Source organism: Phascolarctos cinereus, unplaced genomic scaffold (genome assembly GCF_003287225.1).
Source record: "Phascolarctos cinereus isolate Bilbo 61053 unplaced genomic scaffold, phaCin_HiC Scaffold_1;HRSCAF=81, whole genome shotgun sequence".
NCBI classification, from domain to species: domain Eukaryota; kingdom Metazoa; phylum Chordata; class Mammalia; order Diprotodontia; family Phascolarctidae; genus Phascolarctos; species Phascolarctos cinereus.
In genome coordinates, this window is record NW_027555514.1 from 46,708,649 (window position 1) to 46,728,512 (window position 19,864).

Genomic DNA, 19,864 nt, shown 5'->3' on the forward strand with positions numbered 1-19,864 from the left:
TTTGACTGCTCATGGAAACCTGATTCTATTGGAAACTGAGGTCTTTGAAATTAGACAAATACAAAATGTTGAAATATAAGAGTACTTTTTTGATTGTTTTCTTAATTATTGTGCCATTTCTGTAGTTTTTTATTCTGATAATCTCTTTACTTAGTGGCTCAATGGCATTTGTCACTTAATATGGCAGACTTAGTAAGATAGCTTCATAACGTGGGTCTTAAGATCTTATTGAAAGCAAAGAGCCTATCAAAAAAAAATATGCCAGGCAAAGGCTCCTCTAACAAAAATGAAGAAATCTTATGCCTTCCAGAAAAGTTAAGTCGTTTTTCAGTTGTGTTCAACTCTTTGTGATCCCATCTGCGGTTTTCTTGGCAGAGATACTGGAATGGTTTGCCATTTCCTTCTCCAGCTCATTTCACAGATGAGGAAATTAAGGCAAACAGGGTTAATTGACTTGCCCAGGGTTACACAGCTAGGTAAGTGTTTGAGGCCAGATTTGAACTCAGGAAGATGAGTCTTTCTGACTTCAGGACCAACAGTCCATCCACTGCACAGCTAGCTGCCAGACTCTCTAGATGGGTACATCAAACTACAGAAAGGCTTTCCCATAGAGAAGGTAACTTTGGGAAAATTTCAGTTCAACTCAGTAAATGTTTATCAACTATCTATTATTTTCTTTGTTCAAATCTAACTGGATACCCCTAAATATTGATATCTTACACTAGTATCTTTATATATTAGTTCTTTACTAGATTTGAAGACAAGAGTGTGAACTCTGGCTCTTCCACTTACTTGATGTGTGATTTGGGGTAATTTCTTTGACCTCTCAGAACCTCAGTTTCTTCATCTGTAAAATGGGATTGATGATAGTTATATTATTAAAACTCGGTTGCTGGGAGAATCAAATGAGATAATGTATGTAGAGACCTTCATAAATTTTAACATAAAATGTGAGCTATTATTATCATTGTCTGACACAGGAATTGAAACTATGTTTAGTTCTGACTGCAATTCCTAGACTAAGAGATGTCTACAAGTTTCACTGGTAGGCCTAGGGCAGATACAAGGAGAAAGAAGGGTGAAGAAAAAAGGAAAGAGTAGAAGAAGGGAAGAGAGGGAGATAAAATGGAGGGAGAAAGGGAGGGAGAAAAAGGAAGAGAAAAAGATGCATGTTGCGGGGCATGGTGCAATGCTGTCAGTAATTGTCTATAAGGCCATTTTATCACAACAGGTCCAACGGTCTAACACGTAGAATTCTCCCATGACAAAGAAATATTGATCAATTTCATGTTGGTTTACTGTCTTGAATGAGCCTGGACCTATTTAGGCCCAAGTTTTGGCTCGAGGAATTTATATATTAGTAAATCTAAACTTCTTTGCAATAAGAGTCTTCAAATATTAAAAGTTGGCCAAAAAAATCCAGTCCTCAATACAATTGTCTTTCGGGCAACCTGTCACCCCTCTACTCATTGTTTCAAGAAAGAGGAGTATGCAAGGAGTCATTTAAGTGTTCAACTGTGTGCAGATGACCTACTGCCAATTCTTTCTGAGTAAATTCAGCATTAATTGATCTTAAGTGCATCTCTTGTTTATCAAGGCTTAATATGATTGTTGAAGTCCAGCAATGGACCATTAATGGCACCATTTTTTAAGCCATCTTTTTTTTCCCTCTTTATTTGAAGGGTCTCTGAAACTTTGTACTAACAAGCAGTTGTATTTTCTCATGTCCCCTGAACTGTCTTGAGTCCCTCATCCTTATGAAACTTTAAGCCATTTGTATTTTCTGTTACATAAAGCAATTTTATGTAATAATGAAAATTAATTAATTAAATTTTATTTAATTAATTCATTAATTAATGAAAATGAAAATTAAAATTTTATGTAAAAATGAATATATTCATTTTCCAAGACTGAAGATTTTAGTCATTCCCATCCCTCATGCACTTGTGGATTTCAAACATTAATGGAGATAAGCCAAATCAAATAAAAGCTTAAATACCAATGGCTTTGTATTTATTTTGCAGTATATTTCCACACAGCTGACACACAGTATGTACTTCTCAGTTACGTGTTCACATTGCTCGTTAAATGGGTTAGTGTAAATTCAGTATTTTCAGCTACTGCTTAAAAAAGTTTACAATGATAATTCTAATGTTGAGACAGAGGTTATTTTGCATTCTAGAAGGCATTGAAAGCATAAAGGTTACCTTGAAGTATATTAGGGGAAAACTATTTACAAATTTGTACAGTTTCCAGTTTTTATTATTTTGTTTTGTTTTTGCTTTGGCTACCCCCATCTAGTAGTACTAGACTTCATTCCCATTGTTCCAAATTTGTTCTCACTTAAAATTTTCCAGCTGGGTTCTAGACCTCTTAGGTTTATCTACTGATGGGGGCTAAATAGGTTCCTTGGAAGGTAGATCTACTAGATCAAGGTGGGGGACCTTTGGCCTCAAAGTTACATGTAGCCATCTAGGTCCTCAAGTGTGGCCCTTTGATGGAATCCAAACTTCACAGAACAAATGCCCTTAATAAAAGGATCTGTAAAACTTGGACTCAGTCAAAAGGCCACACCCAAGGACCTAGAAGACCACATGTGGCCTCAAGGCTGCACTAGATTGTCCTAGTAATTTATCTGATCAGCTCTCTGACCTATTGTTCTTTTTACAAAGACTGCACCCAAAAAAGGTGACCTAGGAAAAGAGTAGGCAAGTTTCTAATGTCTCTTTTAAAACATGCTTTCAGTAAACACTAATGGTTGATTTTGTAACTCCATAAAGGAGCCCAGTTATTCCAGGTGCTTTAGGAAGTCTTGACTCCTTTATGCCCACTCTCCCCACCCCACCCCCAACCATTTATTATTGAAAGTTATTTCTAATTAGGTTATTCATGTTGGAAGAGGCTGACGGGTATACTGGCCACAAAGTCAACAATCTGTTGTAAAGGACAAACATGGCTCTTAGGGCAGCTCCCCCATGCTGCCACTAATGCATGTGCTGGTTTCTTATCAAGCAAAACAAGTGAGGTTTTAGAATGAGAGGGGAAAATGTCTTTTATGTACATCTGCTTCATCATCTGACCTCCTCCACGTCTACATTTGAATTCATTTCTTTTCCAGTAATATTCAGCTTCTCAAAAGATGTCCGGTTCCAGAATGGGCTACAGAACAAATTCAGTCCAAAGTACCTGGTTGGGTGGAGCTCCCAATTGTGGCCATTTCAAAATCCTCTTCCTTTCCATTATCAACAAAGTAGCCACGCTGGTTATGCTACTTCTTTCCCCTTCTTACATGTCCCCTGCCCTTTTTCATAAGTCTCTCTCCCAGCTTCGGAGGAAGGAAGTGCTACTGTGGTGAGGAGGGCCAATGACTGGTTTCTACCATCCTTTTTAAAAAGATGCAGATGGCACCGGGCACTCATGGCCAAGAATGACCCGGTCGCTGCTCTGCAAAGGAGGCTGAGTGGATTGGCTTAGAGTTGACATCACTCAACAAAGAATAGAGTCAAGTCTTTGTCTCAGGGCCAGGAAGGGCACTCTCCTCCACATTCACACCCACTAGAAGTCTCTAAAAACCCTTTGCTTTGCAATCTTTGATCTGCCATTCTAAAGCCAAAGGCTCCAAATTGAGCTAATTTATTCTCCCCGGGCAACATCACGAAATAATAAGGCGACAACATGATATATCTTCTCAGTCCCATGCTTGGCAATAAAACATCCAGATAGATAGATAACACAGGCCTCAAAATTCCAGCTCATTGATATCTCATCAATTTGAAGGATGGGGCCAATTACTTTTTTTTTCTTTTTCAAGAAAGGCAGCATGATCAACCCAAAAAGGGATGTTTTCCTTCATGTTGGGAAGGAGGGCAAAAACACAGGCTTTTGCTTGGTGAAGGAAGTCATGGGAAAGATAACAAGAGCATTGCCAGCCAGGGTGTGCTTTCTCCTTTGCATATGTGGAAGGCAACAGAGAAGTAGAAAATGGAGCATTTTAAGTTTTTTTATTCCACTGTGGAGTCCCTCTAGGGTCTTTAAAATGAACATCAAAATGTCTGTTTGGTTAGGTGTTCAGAAAAGAAGACAGTCTTCTTCTGGGTGAGTGAGCCACTTCCCCCACCCCAGCCAAGTCACACCCTCCAGAATTGTCCCAGTTCACCAGCTGGGTTTGATGGTCGTTCTCACCAGCTTCTGAAGGGACAAGCCCATTGGTGGCAGTTAGACCTTCTGCATTTCAATCTGCTGGTGATAATGCCGCGTCTGACCTTTCCCATTCAGCTTATACACAGAACTCTTCTGCTGTTGCCTTCTATAGCACCACACGGCGCTGATAACCACCAGCAGCAGTAACAAACACAGAACGATCACTATGATGGCAATCACGGGGCCTTTACTGATATTTGAGCAATCCTCCCCCACACATGACTCAGTGGTTGGAAGAGGCTCTTCTTTTATGCTCGAGGTAGGAAGCTCCTGCTCCATGAATCTCTCAGAGGGTGAGTCTGGGAAACTACTATGGGCGCTGAGCATGGTGGTCTGGGTAGGAGGAAGAGTGGTGGCAACTCTCTCAGCATCTCTGGGTGATGGGATATGGTCAAGGGGCTGGGGATCTGCTATCGTCATTGTCCCTGGGGTTGAGTTGGTAAGGTCATAGAGCAAGGTGGACACTGGAGATTCATCCGTTGCAAATCCCCAAGGCACAGTGGACTGATATGTGACCATGTCACTCGCTCCTTTGCTGGGACTCACATTCTCAGGGGCAGTAGTAGGTGTGAAGGTCCCTGGTTCATAGTCCAATGTTCTTATCAGAGTGACAGTCAACTGAGTTATATCTTCACCTAGAGTGAACATGCTACTGCTGGATTTTTTAACTTCTACATGGTTGGGCTGGTCAGTTATCACCAGAATACTTTCATCCAGACCTACTGAGCCATCCCCCTTGTCCCCTTCATCATCTTCTTCTTCCTCCCTTGTCCCATCAGTTACAGGGTAGCCATCTAACCAGGACTCATCACTGCTGCTCACAATGTGGTCCCCCACCTTGCTGTCATTCCTGCCCATGGTCGGTCCAATGGGGAAGTCAGCACTATCATAGATCATTTTGGCACCTGGCTCCTGGAGTCTTGATTTCACTCCAATATGGTTATCTCCATCGGAAAAATGCCTCTGGCCATTCTCCTCTATCATCTCCTTCTCCAACTCAGGCTCATGAAAACCCTCAGCTGGGAACCAAAATAAATGTTTCTGGCTCAGCAAGGAGACAGGAGATTCTGTGGGAGCCCTGCCTTCTCCTCCAGGCAGGCCCCTCGTCTTTATGTCTTTGTTGCCAGCCACGCTTTCTCTCCCTAGTGAAACAGAGATGGAATAACCCTGCTTTAGTTTGTCAGAGGCTTCTTCCTGGCCCCTGGCCTCCTTCTCTTCCTCCTTCCTCTGATCCTTCTTATGATCTGTGAGTGGCACTGATCTGTCATCAGGGAAATTCTCTTCATAGTCAATATGTGTCTCAGCTTCACCTAGAAAAAAAAAAAGGAGAGGGTGGTAAGTTGCATTAGACAGCAGAGTATAGGTGCTATCCCTACCCCCATTACATTGTAAGCTCCTTTAGGGCAAGGACTGCATTTTACTTCTTTTTGTGTCTCCAGTGCTTAGCTCAGTGCCTGGCACACAGTAGGTACTTAATAAATGCACGTTAATTGATTGACCTGTCAGGGGCATTACCAAAGTGAGCCAGGTTTGTAGCATGCTACCTTGTTAAAAATCATAGGCAATGCTTTTATTGTAATGGGGATTTGATATTGAATGTTAGTTCCTTGAGGGCAAGGAGTGTTTTGTTTTTATCATTATAATGTCAGCACCCAGCACCATGCCTGGTCCATAGTGTGTTACTGAATTGAAGTAAACTGCATTGTGGGGCTAGAATCTACAAGAAGATTCTGTGATGACTCAGAAGTGAAAACTCTGGGTGCTTGGAAGGACAGTGGTGCCTACCTCAGAACTATGAAAAAGAAGAGTGATTTGTTTTGGTTACATCTAGGGTTGGGCAGAGATAATGCGCCTACAGTGGCTGCCATTTTCCCATCTTGCTGTCTATTGGTTTCTGCATTTTCGCAGGTGAGAAATTTGTGTTATGTTGAAACTAGGATGATAGCTGAATACACAAATGCTTTGTGAAATCTCTCATTGGAATTTAAAGTCTTTGATGGTGGGGACTGAATTTTTCTCCATTTCTCTATAGCTGTGTCTTGGATATACCTGATGCTTAAAAAAAGGACTGTTGAATCAAATTGAATTGAAACTCACTGAGCTGTACCCAAAGATTCGATGACCTTTGCTGAGTTTAACTATGAAATCAAATCCAGTAAGTTTTACTTGGTTCCCATTCTCATTCATTCATTCATTTGACAATTTTTTTTTGGGAAGACTCTAACATGTGCTAGGCTTTAGGAGACATATGAAATTTAGGTTATGATACCATCCCACCTGTGTGGAATAGCTTCCATATAGTGAGGGAGGGAGGGGAGAAGGAAAAGACAAAATGTAATGGTGCATAAATAATATGTATTAAGTACATTACAAAGTTATGATTCAAGTGTTCAACGAGGTTAAGGGGAAAAAGCTGTTGTCAGCTGAAGGGCTCAGTGGAGGCTTCATGGAGGTGGTGACCTTTGGCTTGGAACTGACAAAGCATGCAGGCATTATCCTAGTTTTAGCAGCACACAAATTTCTCATTTGCTCAGATGTAAAGCCCAATACACGAGAGGATGGCAGCCACTGCAAACATAGTGTTTCTGCCCAGCCTCAAATATAACTGACAGAGATGTTGGCTGCCTTTGTCTAAACATCCTATGAATCAAGGCTTCTCTCTGTTTAGGCAAATTTCTTGGGTTTGGGGATTTGAAACAAACAAAAACAAAAATCCAAACAAATTTGGAATCTCTTTGAGAACAGTCTTGCCCTTATCTCACCCATCCCCCACTCCTCATCCTTTTTTGTTGTTCAGTCATTTTTCAGTGGTGTCTGACTCTTTGTGACCCCATTTGGGGTTTTCTTGGCAAAGACACTAGAGTAGTTTGCCATTTCCTGCTCCAGCTTATTTTACAGATGAGGAAACAGAGGCAAACAGGGTGAAGTGACTTGTCCAGGGTCACACAGCTAGTAAGTGTCTGAAGCCAGATTTGAACTCAGGAAGGTGAATCTCCCTAACTCCAGACCTGGTATTCTATCTACTGTGCCACCAAGCTGCCCCACTCCTCATCCTTACAGGGGATTTCCCCATGGAAAAATGCGAGGACTAAAGCAAGGATAGGTCCTGGCTGTCCATTGTAACCTCTTGCCTCTCCCAGGGATTGGAGGTCAACCAGCCAGCTCTTCCCACTGGGTGTAAAGTAAGCTGCAGAGTTATATCTGGAGTTTCCAGCAGACATCTTGCCTGCTCCTGGCTTGAGTCTCATTCATTGTAGACAATGAGACAGTAGAGTGAGTTGGCTGTGAGATGGCCCAAGGCCCTTCTGTGTTTGTACAGTCTACAGTAGCCACCTTTATGTGTGTAGGAGCTGTTCGCTTTGGGATGCCTGTATGAAAGCATCCATTCAGCTCTCAGAACATCAAAGGCATAGGCCCACCCCTCCAGCTGGGAAGACTTGACCCTTTCCCCATCCCTATCAGAATGCCCTGGCTGGCTGGCTTCTTTCAGCAATGTTCTCTCTTCCTGTCCTGGCTTTGTAGACCAGAGGAAGGCACTGTTGGTCACTGGGTGGTCGTGCGGCTAGCCACAGTGTCCCAAGTGTTAACTATTTCCCTTACCACTTGAGAATGAGTCTTAGATTTGGGGTCAGAGGACCTGGGTTCAAATCCCAGCTCTGCCACTTACTACCTGTGTGACGATGGGCAAGTTTTCACCCCTAAGGTTACATTTGCTCATTTGCTGTTTTTTTTTTTTTAGGCAATTGGGGTTAAGTGACTTGGCCAGGGTCACACAGCTAGTAAGTGTCAGGTGTTTGGTCTGAGGCTGGATTTGAACTCAGGTCCTCCTGACTTCAGGGCCGGTGCTCTATCCACTGCGCCACCTAGCTGCCCCTCATTTATAAAAATTAAGATGTCAGAGTAAGATGTCATTTCCCTGTAGCTTCTAAACAACCATGATAATAATGCCCGCCTCTTAGACAGAACCTTTACATACATACCTTATTTCATTTGGGCCTCTCAATAACCCTGGGAGGCAAGGAGGGTCTTAGAATCATAGATTTAGAGCTGGAAAGGACCTTTGTGATTATCTCGTCCAACCCCCATCCACTTACAAATGAGTCCGTCACTCAGTCAATAAGCATTCATAAACATTTAGCAATGAGCATCAAAAAGCATTTACCAAGCACCTACTACGTGCTAGGCAAGGTGCTAAGCTCTGAAGATGCAAAACGACAGGTCCTGCCCTCAAGGAGCTTACAATCTAATGGGGAATCTAATAAGAAAACTAAGGGCTAGAGCAGTTAAACTGTGGTCAAATGACTCATGGTCATAAAGACAGTAAGAGGCAAAGCTGAGAAAATGTTATGAGTATTATTGTCCTCATTTCGCAGCTGAAAAAAACCATGACCTTAGAATTAATGTCAGAGGCAGGATTCAAACCCAGGACCCCTTTGTTTTCCAGCTCCAAATCTCATTACACCACTACCCTGCCTCTCTCAAGCATCAACTACACCTTGTCTTCAAAAAATTCCTTGACAAGGAGGTAATAATGATAATGATGATAACAGCTAGCATTTATAATAGTGCTTCAAGGTTTGCAAGGTGCATAAATATATTTTCTCATTTGATCCTCACAACAACCCTGGGAACTAAGTACTTTATTGTCACTATTTTACTAAGGTTAAGACAGATAAACCAACTCGTCATATCATTGAGCCATTTAGCGTGTGAGGCAGGATTTGAACTTGGGACTTTCTGTGCAACACTCTATATACTGCACCTTCTCTGTGTGGAGTTTACACAGAAGAGCTCTCTCGACAGGTTGTTTGTTAGTTTATTCTCTACCTTAAGCATAAGGCCTTGAACATAGCAGCCATTTGTTAAGTGGGTTCATTGTTCTATTGACCAACTTCACCCTTTCTTGATGATCTCATCACCTCTTGCTCCCTTCTTTCGCATTGGGAAGGCTGTCACACTAGACTGATTAGCTAATGTCTGATTACCCCACTACTGAAGAGGTGTCTCTCTGTGCCCCAAATATGGGCATTTAATGAAAGTGATCCCACTGCTCAGACCAACAGTCATGCTGAGGATGCTCTCAGAGCCCAGCAGGCTAATGTCACTCAAAGATCAGGTGACCCAGAAAAGTAGCAGCCTGCCCTTGACGTCCAGCCTCCACGTTCTAGGCTTCAATCTCATAGAACACAGTGCGGCAAATGTCAGAGCTGGAAGGAACCTTGGAGATAATAGAGTCCAGTCCTAAGGTTCTAAACCCTGGGCTTCCCCTAATGTCTTAGCCCTGGCCAAGAGGCAACAAGAGAAGGGCTAATGGAATTTTTAAAGTGGTTACATGCAAAAGAAACATAAAACCCTGATAAATGATGGATAATATTTTGTATTTGTAAAATACATGGCACTTTGAGGTGCACAGGGCATATTTTCCCCATTTGACAGATGAGGAAACTGAGACTCAGAGGGGTTAAATAACATGCTCAAGGCTATATAGCTAGTACCTGGCAGAGCCAAGACTAGTTTAAATTATATTGATATTTTTTATTTTCATTTCATCCTCATTTCTGAATACATCCTTCCCCCCTCCCCCATTCAACGAATTATCCCTTGTAATAAAGAAGAAAGAAGGAAGAAAGAAAAAGTTCAGTCAACTAACTAAGAAGCCAACCTAGTCAAGCAGAATGCATGTTCCCTTTGCAAAAAAAGGAGGGTGGGACATTGTTTTCATTGTTTCTCTAAGGGGCAAGATCTTTACACTTCCCGCTGTCTCTCCACTCACCACGTTCCTTTGGTGGGATTCAACAAGCAAGAAAAAGAAAAAAAGGATGAGACAAGAAATTCCACCACTGTAGGTTTTTGTTTTGTTTTGTGTTGTTTTGTGTTGGTTTTCTCAGGGCTAAGTAAGGGAGTGATCAAATGAAAGCGTAGGTCACCAGACCTGACAGGGAAGACCTTTGGAATCTGCAGTCACCAGAGCAGGATTGCCAGGGAAAATTTTCAGGGAAGTGGCTCCATACTCCTACATTAAGACACTGGTGATGCCACTGGACAACCTAACCAGGTGGCCTACCAGTGAGGAAAAACAGAGGAAGGAGCAAACAGGAAACTAAGAGAGGAAGAGAAGGGAGGAAAGGAAAGGATCGAAGGATTGATGTCAATGGCAGAACCAGACAGCCTGTGGCCACTGAAAGCAGTGCTATCTAGGCCTGGATTATGTCTTTTGCTTCTACTGACGGCCTGTGTTGACCCACCCAAGACTCTCTGAACTGGTGCATCTCAACCCTCTTCTCTCATCCTCGAAAGCAAAGCGTGTGAAATGGAAAAGAGTATATGGTGAGCCAGAACCTATTCAACATGGCTCTCTCCAAGCCTGCCCATTCTTCATGGTTTTTTGGGTTTTGAGTGTGGTTAGCCCTTCATAATCTGGCTTCAAACTATCTTTCCAGATCGATCCTATGTTACTTCCCGCTCCCTCATGCACATTCCGAGTCTGCTGATTGGCTGAATCAGTCCCCACGCGTGACATTTCATCTCTTGCCTGTGTCTTTTCATAGGCTGTATCCCTCTTCACCTCTGATCTCTTGACATCCCTGGTTTCCTTTGAGGCTCGGCCCTTTCAGCTCCCACAGTTAGTAACGCTCCCTCAACAGAAGTCACTTTGTATTTACATCAAATGTTTTCAGTATCATTTTATGTGTGTTTCTCCCTAATAGAATGCAAGCTCTTTGCGGGCAGGGGAGGTTTATGTCTTTGTTATATTCCCAGTGCCTAGCACAGTGTCTGGAACCTAAGAGATTAATAAATGATTGTTGAACTGAATTAAGTAATTGAAGTAACCGTTAACTGGACTTTGTAAGCAAAGCTAATGCCTGCCTGAAAATAACTATATCCTGTATTTACTCATGGGTCATATCATTTCAGTCCAGTCCACATATCAATTTTAAGATTTAATATGAGGGTTTTTGGTGGTATCCAGCTCCTAATTGGTACTTTGGCCGATGTGATGATTGCATCAGTGTGGGTACTACTTACAGTTAATACAGGTCATAATGCCACCTTCAAGCCTCCATCCTAAGAGAGCTGGTGTTGATGCTAGATATCATAGGGAGTTGTGAAAAGAGATAGAGGCATGACCTTAAAATCATGGAGATTGGGGTTTGAGTCCTACTTTTGACATATACTAGCTCCCAACTTAATTATTAGTAAGTCACTTGCCTTTTCTTCCCCTGGCAGCTCTCTAAGACTTTAAATTCCAATGAGCTGTGTGTTTCCATCATTACTTGGAGCTCTGTTTCCCATGACCTCTGGACTACCCTCTTCAAAAATCTCACCTCCTTGTTTTTGTTGTTACAAACCAAAGGAGGCACTTTAGATTAGGGAAAACAAGTCATCAAATGTACTCATCAGCTGAACTACCTTGTCATCTATTCTCATCATTGTTGTTATTTGTCTAATACTGTCATTGAGGGCAGGGGCTATTTCCCTTTTATTTTTCTAGGTCTGAGAGTAGTGCCTGGGCACAAAAGAGGCACTTAATGAATGTGGGTTGACAGAGTGACATAGTTCTTTTCACATTTTGCTATAATAATTATTACATCATTGTTATTTTTCTACACCAAAGTCCTATCCCGATGCCTCATTGTGGCATGGAGGTGACCTTGGCTATATACCAAAACAACACAGATTCTGGCAGATGCTGAGAGGACTTAGAGCAATGTTTAAAGGACTAACCCAGCTAAGACTGGAGAGCCTCAGCCACTAGGTGATGAATATATTTTGGCCAAAGCAACTGATGAAAAATGTCCCTTCATGGAAAGGGTGCAATCTGCATTGATAGGGGAAGTACCCACTGCAGATTAAATCAGGGACCTTTGGAAGCACTGAAGTAAGAATAGAAGGAAAAAGAATAAGAATTTATCCTAAATCTCTCCCTGACTAGATCTGTAAGAGTTTCACTGGGGCACCATCCCACAAAACATTTCAAATCCCAATTTGAACTTAATGTGAAAAATATCCCAGTGAGTGAGAACAGAGGACCTACAGTTCATTGACTAGAATATAAAGAGCTCAGGGAGATGACGGTAACTCAAACAGCATCTGGCTGTGAAGGGGGCAGAAGGAGCTTATTCCCTCACAGCCAGAAGAGATGCCCAGGCCAGGGCCTGGGAAAGTGGCCAGTGATGTCATCTGGCAGTCTTGTACTTTCAGGTTAAATACTCTGACTCTATATCATGGGATCAATATGTTGCAAGGGATGTTTTTAAATAAGAAAGAAAGATCCTCCACAGACATTTTCTATCTAAATACTTAACAGGTAAAATTGTGAAGAAATTAACTCCAAGAGTTCAAAGGGACATCTAATCTATACCTCCCCCAACCTTCCACTCCTCACCACCCTCTGCAACTCCAAAACCACCTAAGACAAATGAATATTGAGATAAACTTTAAGAACTCCAGAGAGAGAGACAAATCCACAACCCCCACCAACTTAGCAGCCCTCACAACTGAGGAAGTCATCATTTCTATTTTCCTTCTGAAGCTTAAACCCACATCTCCTTTTTTTAGTTATATTTTTTCAATTAACAAGCATTTATTTTTTCTCCCTCCTAATTCCCTTATCCTCCACTGGAACAAAGAAGAAGGAGGAGAAGGAGGAGGAGGAAGAGGAGAAAAAGAAGAAGGAGAAGAAGAACAAAAAGAAGAAAAGACAAATAAAGCCTATGTGACAAATAGACATAGTCAAGTAAAACAAATAGGTTTCTTGTGGTCTAAGAAAACAACATTTGATGTCCAGATATAGTCACACCCTCCTCCCCCCCAAAAAGGAAATGGAATGAGTTTTTACAAGAAGATCATTGTCTTGAGTCATTGATCATTATCAAAGGAGAATCAATTCTTAATTTGCTTTCTGTGGAAATCATGCCTATGAAAGCTATATAGAAGGGCTTGGACAAGAGTCACACAGGATGGGAAAGGGCAGATGAATCACTGGATCATAAAATTGCAAAGCTGTAAGCAGCCTTGGGGGCCATCTAATCCAACCTCTTATTTTTTTTATAGATGAGGAAACTGAGGCATATAGACAGGAAATGACTTGTCCAAGGTGACCAAGGTAGTAAATAATGGATCCGGGATTTGAACCTGGGTCCCAAGACTCAAACTTTAGCACTTGTTCCATGACACCAGAGAAGGAAATACCCATGCTGATGAGATCACAAATCTATTGAAGGATCAAATTACCATTTTATTATTATTATTATTATTATTATTATTATTATTATTATTATTTTGGTGAGGCAATTGGGGTTAAGTGACTTGCCCAGAGTCACACAGCTAGTGAGTAAGTTATGTGTCTGAGGCCAGATTTGACTCCAGGGCCGGTGCTCTATCCATTGTGCCACCTAGCTGCCCCGCCCCCCCAATTTCCATTCTTACTGTTGCCTTAGCTAATTCCTCTAACTCCACAATGCTTTCTTCCTTCCTTCAGCCCTATTTCACTCACCCTGAAATGCCACAAAACGGTCCATATGAGCAGTATTTTACTCATAGTGTAATTGTGAACTCCAACTAATATTCCTTAAAGCTGCTCTCATGATGCTTTCTTGCCCAATTATAAAACTTTTACTGCTTTTGTACAGTGTCATTTTGATGTCATACAACATTATATCCTCATCCTCCCACCTCTCCCCATCTACCCATTTTCTTCATTTCTGGGGAGGGCTCCATCGTGCCTTGAAAGCTCTCTCTTTCTTCACCTCCACCTCATTGAAGCCCTTATTTCCTTCCAAACAACTCAGACACTGCCTCCTCCAGGAAGTCTTTCCTGATTTCTCCCAGTTATTAGTGCTATTCCCCCACCCCCACCACTGTGAATTGTTAGCTATTTATTTTGCATGCACTTCTACTTAATTGGCTTCTTACAAATGCTGTTTCCTCCACTCCCCACCCGCAGAGCGTGAGCTCCTTGAGATCAGAGACTTTGTTTTTGTCTCTGTTACTCCAGAGTCCAGGAAAGTGCTTTGGCAGAGAGTAGATACTCAATAAATGCTTGCAAAATTGAATTCTACTAAATTTCGTTAGAGCTGGCGGTGGCTCAGGGGTGCTCTGTGCCGAAATTCTCACCTTGGATCCTGCACAAAAATCAACTTGTGCAATGAACTGTAATTTTTTAACTTAAAAAAATCTTTATAACTGTGGTCTTTTTTATTCCATAGAAGTATTTCTGTTGTTCAGTCCTTTTGGCTGTGTCCAACTCTTTATGACCCCATTTGGGGTTTTCTTGGCAAACACAGTGGAGTGGTTTGTCATTTCCTTCTCTAGCTCATTTTACGGGTGAGGAAAATAAGGCAAACAGGGTTAAGTGACTTGCCAAAGGTCACACAGCCAGTAAGTGTCTGAGACTGGATTTGAACTCCCAAAGATGAATCTTCTTGATTCTAAGCCCAGGGCTCAAGGCACTATGGCACCACCTAGCTGCCCCAGTACTGTTTCAGCCTCTGTCAAATAAGAGATTTGGATTGTACATGATTAGGAAGCCATTCTATGATCTCACAGGCAGGTGTGATCTATGCAACAAAGGGAAGTCACAATAAGTATTGTTAGGGATTTTGGTTGCAATGAATGCAACCAGCTTAATCCTCAGTAATCCTGATAACATCACTAAATAATTATGGTAGCATGGGAAAGTGGAAAGGGTCTTGGATTTGGAGTCAGGAGGACCTGGGTTCAAATGCCCTGACACTTGCATGACCTTGAGCAAGTCACAAACTCAACTAATCTCACTTTTCTCATTCATAAAATGGTGGTGACAATACCTGCAGTGCTACCTTTAAGGGTTTTGTGAGGCTCAAATGAAATAATGCACGTAAGCCTCTTTGCACAACTTTAAAGTATTATATAGAAGTAATTATTAATTAGGAACACAGATTATGGATTTAGAGCTCAAAGCAGTGGTAATTGTTTAACAACCAGCTTTCCTCCTAAATGTATGCAAGATAAACTCTCAAGTTTAATCTCCCTTATTAACTTCTTTTTCATCACTTTCCTAAATCTAGATAATCAAACAATAAATTGAGTCCTAATTTGTAGCATTTGATGATTACCTAGGTGTAAATGCCCCCTGTGAAAATTTAACAACCAACTGGTTACAAGGCAATTCCAGCACATTCCTGGCTAGAAGGTACCTTCAAGTTCATCTAATCCATCCCCTCTCATTTTAGAGATGATAGTCTCATAATCTCATGGTATTTAGTACCGGAAGGGACTACAGAGGAAACTAAGGCCCAGTTGGGTTAAGTGACTTGCCCAGGGTCACTCAGCTAGGAAGTGTCTAAAGCCACATTTGAACTCCTGAAGTTGAGCCTTCCTGACTCCAGATCCAGCACTCTCTCCACTATGGTGCCACCTAACTACGCTTCAATACCTTTTCCCATGTCATTAGAAATGCACTGCATGTCATCTGGAGCTCTTGTGACATGCCAAAGATCCCTGCCAATCTGGAAGATTACGTTATAAAGCATTGCTTTCTGAGAGCTTCTTTCTTAAATGGAAAAATTTTTTAAAATGTGCTTCCACCATCACTCCCCAACCTGCCTTGGACTCTCCACCTAGATACCACATCATCACACAGTTCTCTAACTGGCAAAAGGAAATTCTATTTCTCTAATGTCCAGGCATGGGTTGAGGATGAGTTGAAAACATGTCAGTGCAAAGGACATCTTTCCATGACATCCTCCCATTAAGAGAAGAACCCTCACTGAGCCATATCAAAGCAAGAGCCTAGATTTTTTTTGTCAGCCCCTGCTTTATAAACATCCATGCAATCCCCCACCCTGAGAAAATTACAAGGTATGCAGGGTAGATAACAATGCATGTTGATTTTGTTAATTTTACTTGATTTGACTAATTATTTTTTGTTTCTTGGTTCATCAAGTCTTTGATTTGGAAGGCACCTTCAAGGCAATTTGAGATAACCACCATCCAAATCATCTATCCTGTTTAGAATCCTCTCAAAATAATGGTCATCAAGCCTCTACCTTAAGGACTTCAGTAACAGGCAATTTATTGCTCCATCAAGGTAGCCTTCTCCATTCTTGGATCGCTTTAATACTTAGGAAGTTTTTCCTTGTATGGAGCCAAGATCTACCGCTCTTGATGGTTTATGGATAACTTCCACCCAAGTGGGAGCCAAACAGAACAAGCCTAATCCCTGTCCTTCCATGGCAGTCATTCAAATAAGTTCCTATCAAAAAAATCAGGCTGTTTTAGGCCAAAACAGGCTTTACTTGCTGTTCCCTGTATTTGATATCCCATCTGCCATGTTTGGAATGCTCTCCCTCTATCTCCACTTCTTGTAGTTCCCAACTCCCTTCAAGGCTCAGCATAAATGTCACTTCCTTCAAAGGGCCTATCCTGATTCCCCTAGTTGTTGGACCATTCATCCCCTGGAAAGCCTCTTCAAAAAGCCTTTAACTTATACATATCCTCTATTTACTCATCTGTGCACATGCTGCGTCTCCCAGCAGAACGCAAGCTTCTTTAGAGCAGGGACTTTCTTATTTTTGTATCTATATCCCTGACTCCTAGTGCAGTGCCTGGCACACAGTAGATGAGGAGCAAATGCTTGCTCACTGATTAGTTGATTAGGCAAATGTGAAAGCTGCATCTATAAATTGAAGCTTTCAGGGTAGCTATTTGGCATCAGGTTGAGCCAGCTGGGGAACTGTAAGTCCAAAGCTGGGTTTTCTTCCAGTCTACCACCAACATGCAAAATGATACTAGTCAAGTTATTTTAGCTAAGTATACCTGACCTCAGTTTTTCTATCTACAAAATGGATGGGTATTATAGCTTTGAATGAACCCAAGGCCACAGAGTATTCTGGCATCCTTAAAGGCAGTGAAAATGATAGCACAGCCCGGTGGAAAGACTGCTGAGGACTACGGTCTGAACCTCAGCTCTGCCAATTCTCAGCTATGTAATCACAGATGAATCCCTTTCTCTTTCTGGGCCTCAGCCTCATCATCTGTAAAATGGGAAGATTGGACTAGATCATCTGGATGGCCCCTTCCGGTTCTCAGCACCTCTCTTAGGAACATGCAGCTGGTAAGTGTCAGATCTGATACTGGAAATCTATAGAGATGGAAGGGTCTTGGGGGTGGTACAGTCCTGGCACTTTACAGATGAGGAGACTGAGGCTCAGAAAGTTTCAGTGCTTCACCCGAGGCCACACAGCTCACAGCTGTCAGAACCAGGACTTGAGTCAAGGTCAGAGGAGCGTTGATTGTGCGCCGGAAAGCGTCTTAGCGGTCGCCATTCCCTTCTTGTGGCAGATGAGGAACCAGGGAGGCAGAGTGATTCGATGATTTGCCTACAGTCACACAGAGCTGAGGGGAGAGGGATTACGGAGGTGGAGGAGAGGCTCTAACTCCACATGCAGGGCTCTGTCTACAGCACTGTCACACATCACTGTAAATAAGTATGAAACCTGGAAACCCGGATGGAAAAGACTTTTTTCGACCACAGCCCAGAAGGAAGTATGGCCCTTTTGTCCAGATTATTCTCTGTAAACAATTTCAGAGAATCTCCCCCTCCCCCCAAAAAAGGCTTCCTTCCTCTACTCTCCATGCTATGAGCACCCCCCTCCCCCACATGAAACGTCAGCAAAGGAGCAAGTCATTGATTCCATAGCAAACCTACACCCTGACCCTGTGAACCTCACCATTCCACAAGTGTGACAGCACCTTTTTTTGCCCCTAAATGTGTTCTGAACTGCAATATGACATCCCAGGTTCTTTTTCGGGTGGGTGGGGGCAGGGGACAAGGGGTACGGGAAGGGTATGTTCTCTCTACTGCAGAAGAAAGAATAATAAACTGCGAAAACGTACATTTCCTAGTCCCCTGCCAAAGGTTGCTACGTTTAGGCTGAATATGACTGTGTTCTCTGCTAGAACAAGTCTTCTTTCATGATGGGGAAAGACAGGAAACAGTAACTCTTCAGGACCCTTTTTTCCTCAAAAAGTTTTCTCGAACAGAAATTAGGGGTGATTACCTCATGTGTGTAATGTGCTGTAGGGCCTCTTACCGCAAATTATTTGATTATGATGTATTTCTTTGTTTCTCCGTGGCCGTCACAAGACACCAAAAAGTCAAGAGCTAACGTATGGGAATGGCTTAGTGCGTGTGATTTCAGTCATGCCCGGATCTCCACGGCACCATTTTTGACATTTCAATCATCTTTGCATTTCATCATTCAGAGAGCCTATACAGCTGGCCATAAATGGGCTCCCTGAGCTGAAACCCGAGCGGGGTCATTAATAACAGGCAGCAGCGAGGCCTGTCAGGTGAGTTTGGGCCGTGTCTGCCCTGGGATGACGTCCAGTCAAGGCGGCCCATGGAAGTCGGCCATATAGAGGCAGCCTGGCTAGCATTCCAGCAGCTGCCCAGCTATCACTCTCAAATTCCATCATCTCTTTTTAACCACAGACATACGCACGGTGTTAAACAGCAGGTGAGCCAATCTAAACACTATTCATTCTTTGCCCAGATAAGCTGCAGCCAAATATTGTGATAGCAAATGTTCAAAACATCTTTGTGGGCTACCCAGTATGCTTACTGTCCTGTCCCCATCAGGCTGGTTAGATTCCTGCACATCTGCTCCTTACCTGTAGTTTTCCCTCTCACCTCTTTTTACCCCATTTTGCTTATCTTTTCACTGCGCTCCCCACAATCCATCCCCCCACTCCCACCACTTTCTATCGTCTCTATTCTAACCCTTAACCCTGAGGGTCTTCCCTCCAAATTTGATTTAATTTTTTTTTAATTAAAGGGGCCATCTCTTGCCTCACTTCTTAAAGAGGCCTGTTCACTGAATGAGCATTATCTCACTCAAAGTGAGAACCTGAAAAGACCTTAACTTATAAAGGCCAGGGTCTCCCATCGCATCTCCAGTCATCCTGATGAATATCTGGCCACTGGATCCAGATGGCTCCAGAGGAGAAAGTAAGGCTGGTGGCCTTGTACAGCCCTCCTTCACTCAAACCCAAGTTGACTGCAGGTCATGTCATCATCTCCCTGATGTCATAGTCCTTTTCAAGACCAAAAAACAAACACAACGTCACCTCCTCTCACCACATCCCTTATTCTGCTCTCGTCAATCCTGACCTGGTTGGCTATATTACCCCGATCTTTGGTCCTCTCTCCGGCCAGTCTCTTTTCCATCCCATATCTTGGGCTGCTTGCAAAACTACACAGATCATGGGACCATTGATTTGGAGGGAGACCGAATGGGGGACGAAGGACCCTCCCATATGCATCGCTTATTTTCTTTTTTTGGAGTGTGAGATGGGCAGAGCCTGGCAGTGTTTCTCAGAGCTGTCCATAGGCTACCACTTTAAAGAAACAATTTTTGTTACTTTGAGGACAACATATCCCTCTTCCTTCCTACTTCTAGCCCAGTCATGACTGCTCCGCAGTGGCATTGTGGATAGAGTACCTGGCTTGGAGTCAAGAAGACCTGAGCTGAAATCCAGCCTTAGATACATACTAGTTCTATGACCCTAAGCAAGTCACGTAACTTCTGTTGGCCTCAATTTCCTCACCTGTAAAAGGGGATAATAATAGCACCTACTTTCTTGGGTTGTTGTGAGGATCAAATGAGATAATAATGATATA

General features: G+C 42.5%; 1 protein-coding gene across 1 annotated transcript in view; it reads right to left on the reverse strand.

Annotated features, from left to right (window-relative positions):
- Positions 1–1,711: 1,711 nt before the first annotated feature.
- The window catches only part of SUSD5 (sushi domain containing 5), a 108,957-nt gene continuing 90,804 nt past the window's right edge, over positions 1,712–19,864 (reverse strand). The window contains exon 5 of the mRNA XM_020987404.2: positions 1,712–5,510. Within this exon, the coding sequence (XP_020843063.1) occupies positions 4,216–5,510 (1,295 nt within the window). The 3' untranslated portion in view covers positions 1,712–4,215. The remainder of the gene's footprint in view (positions 5,511–19,864) is intronic.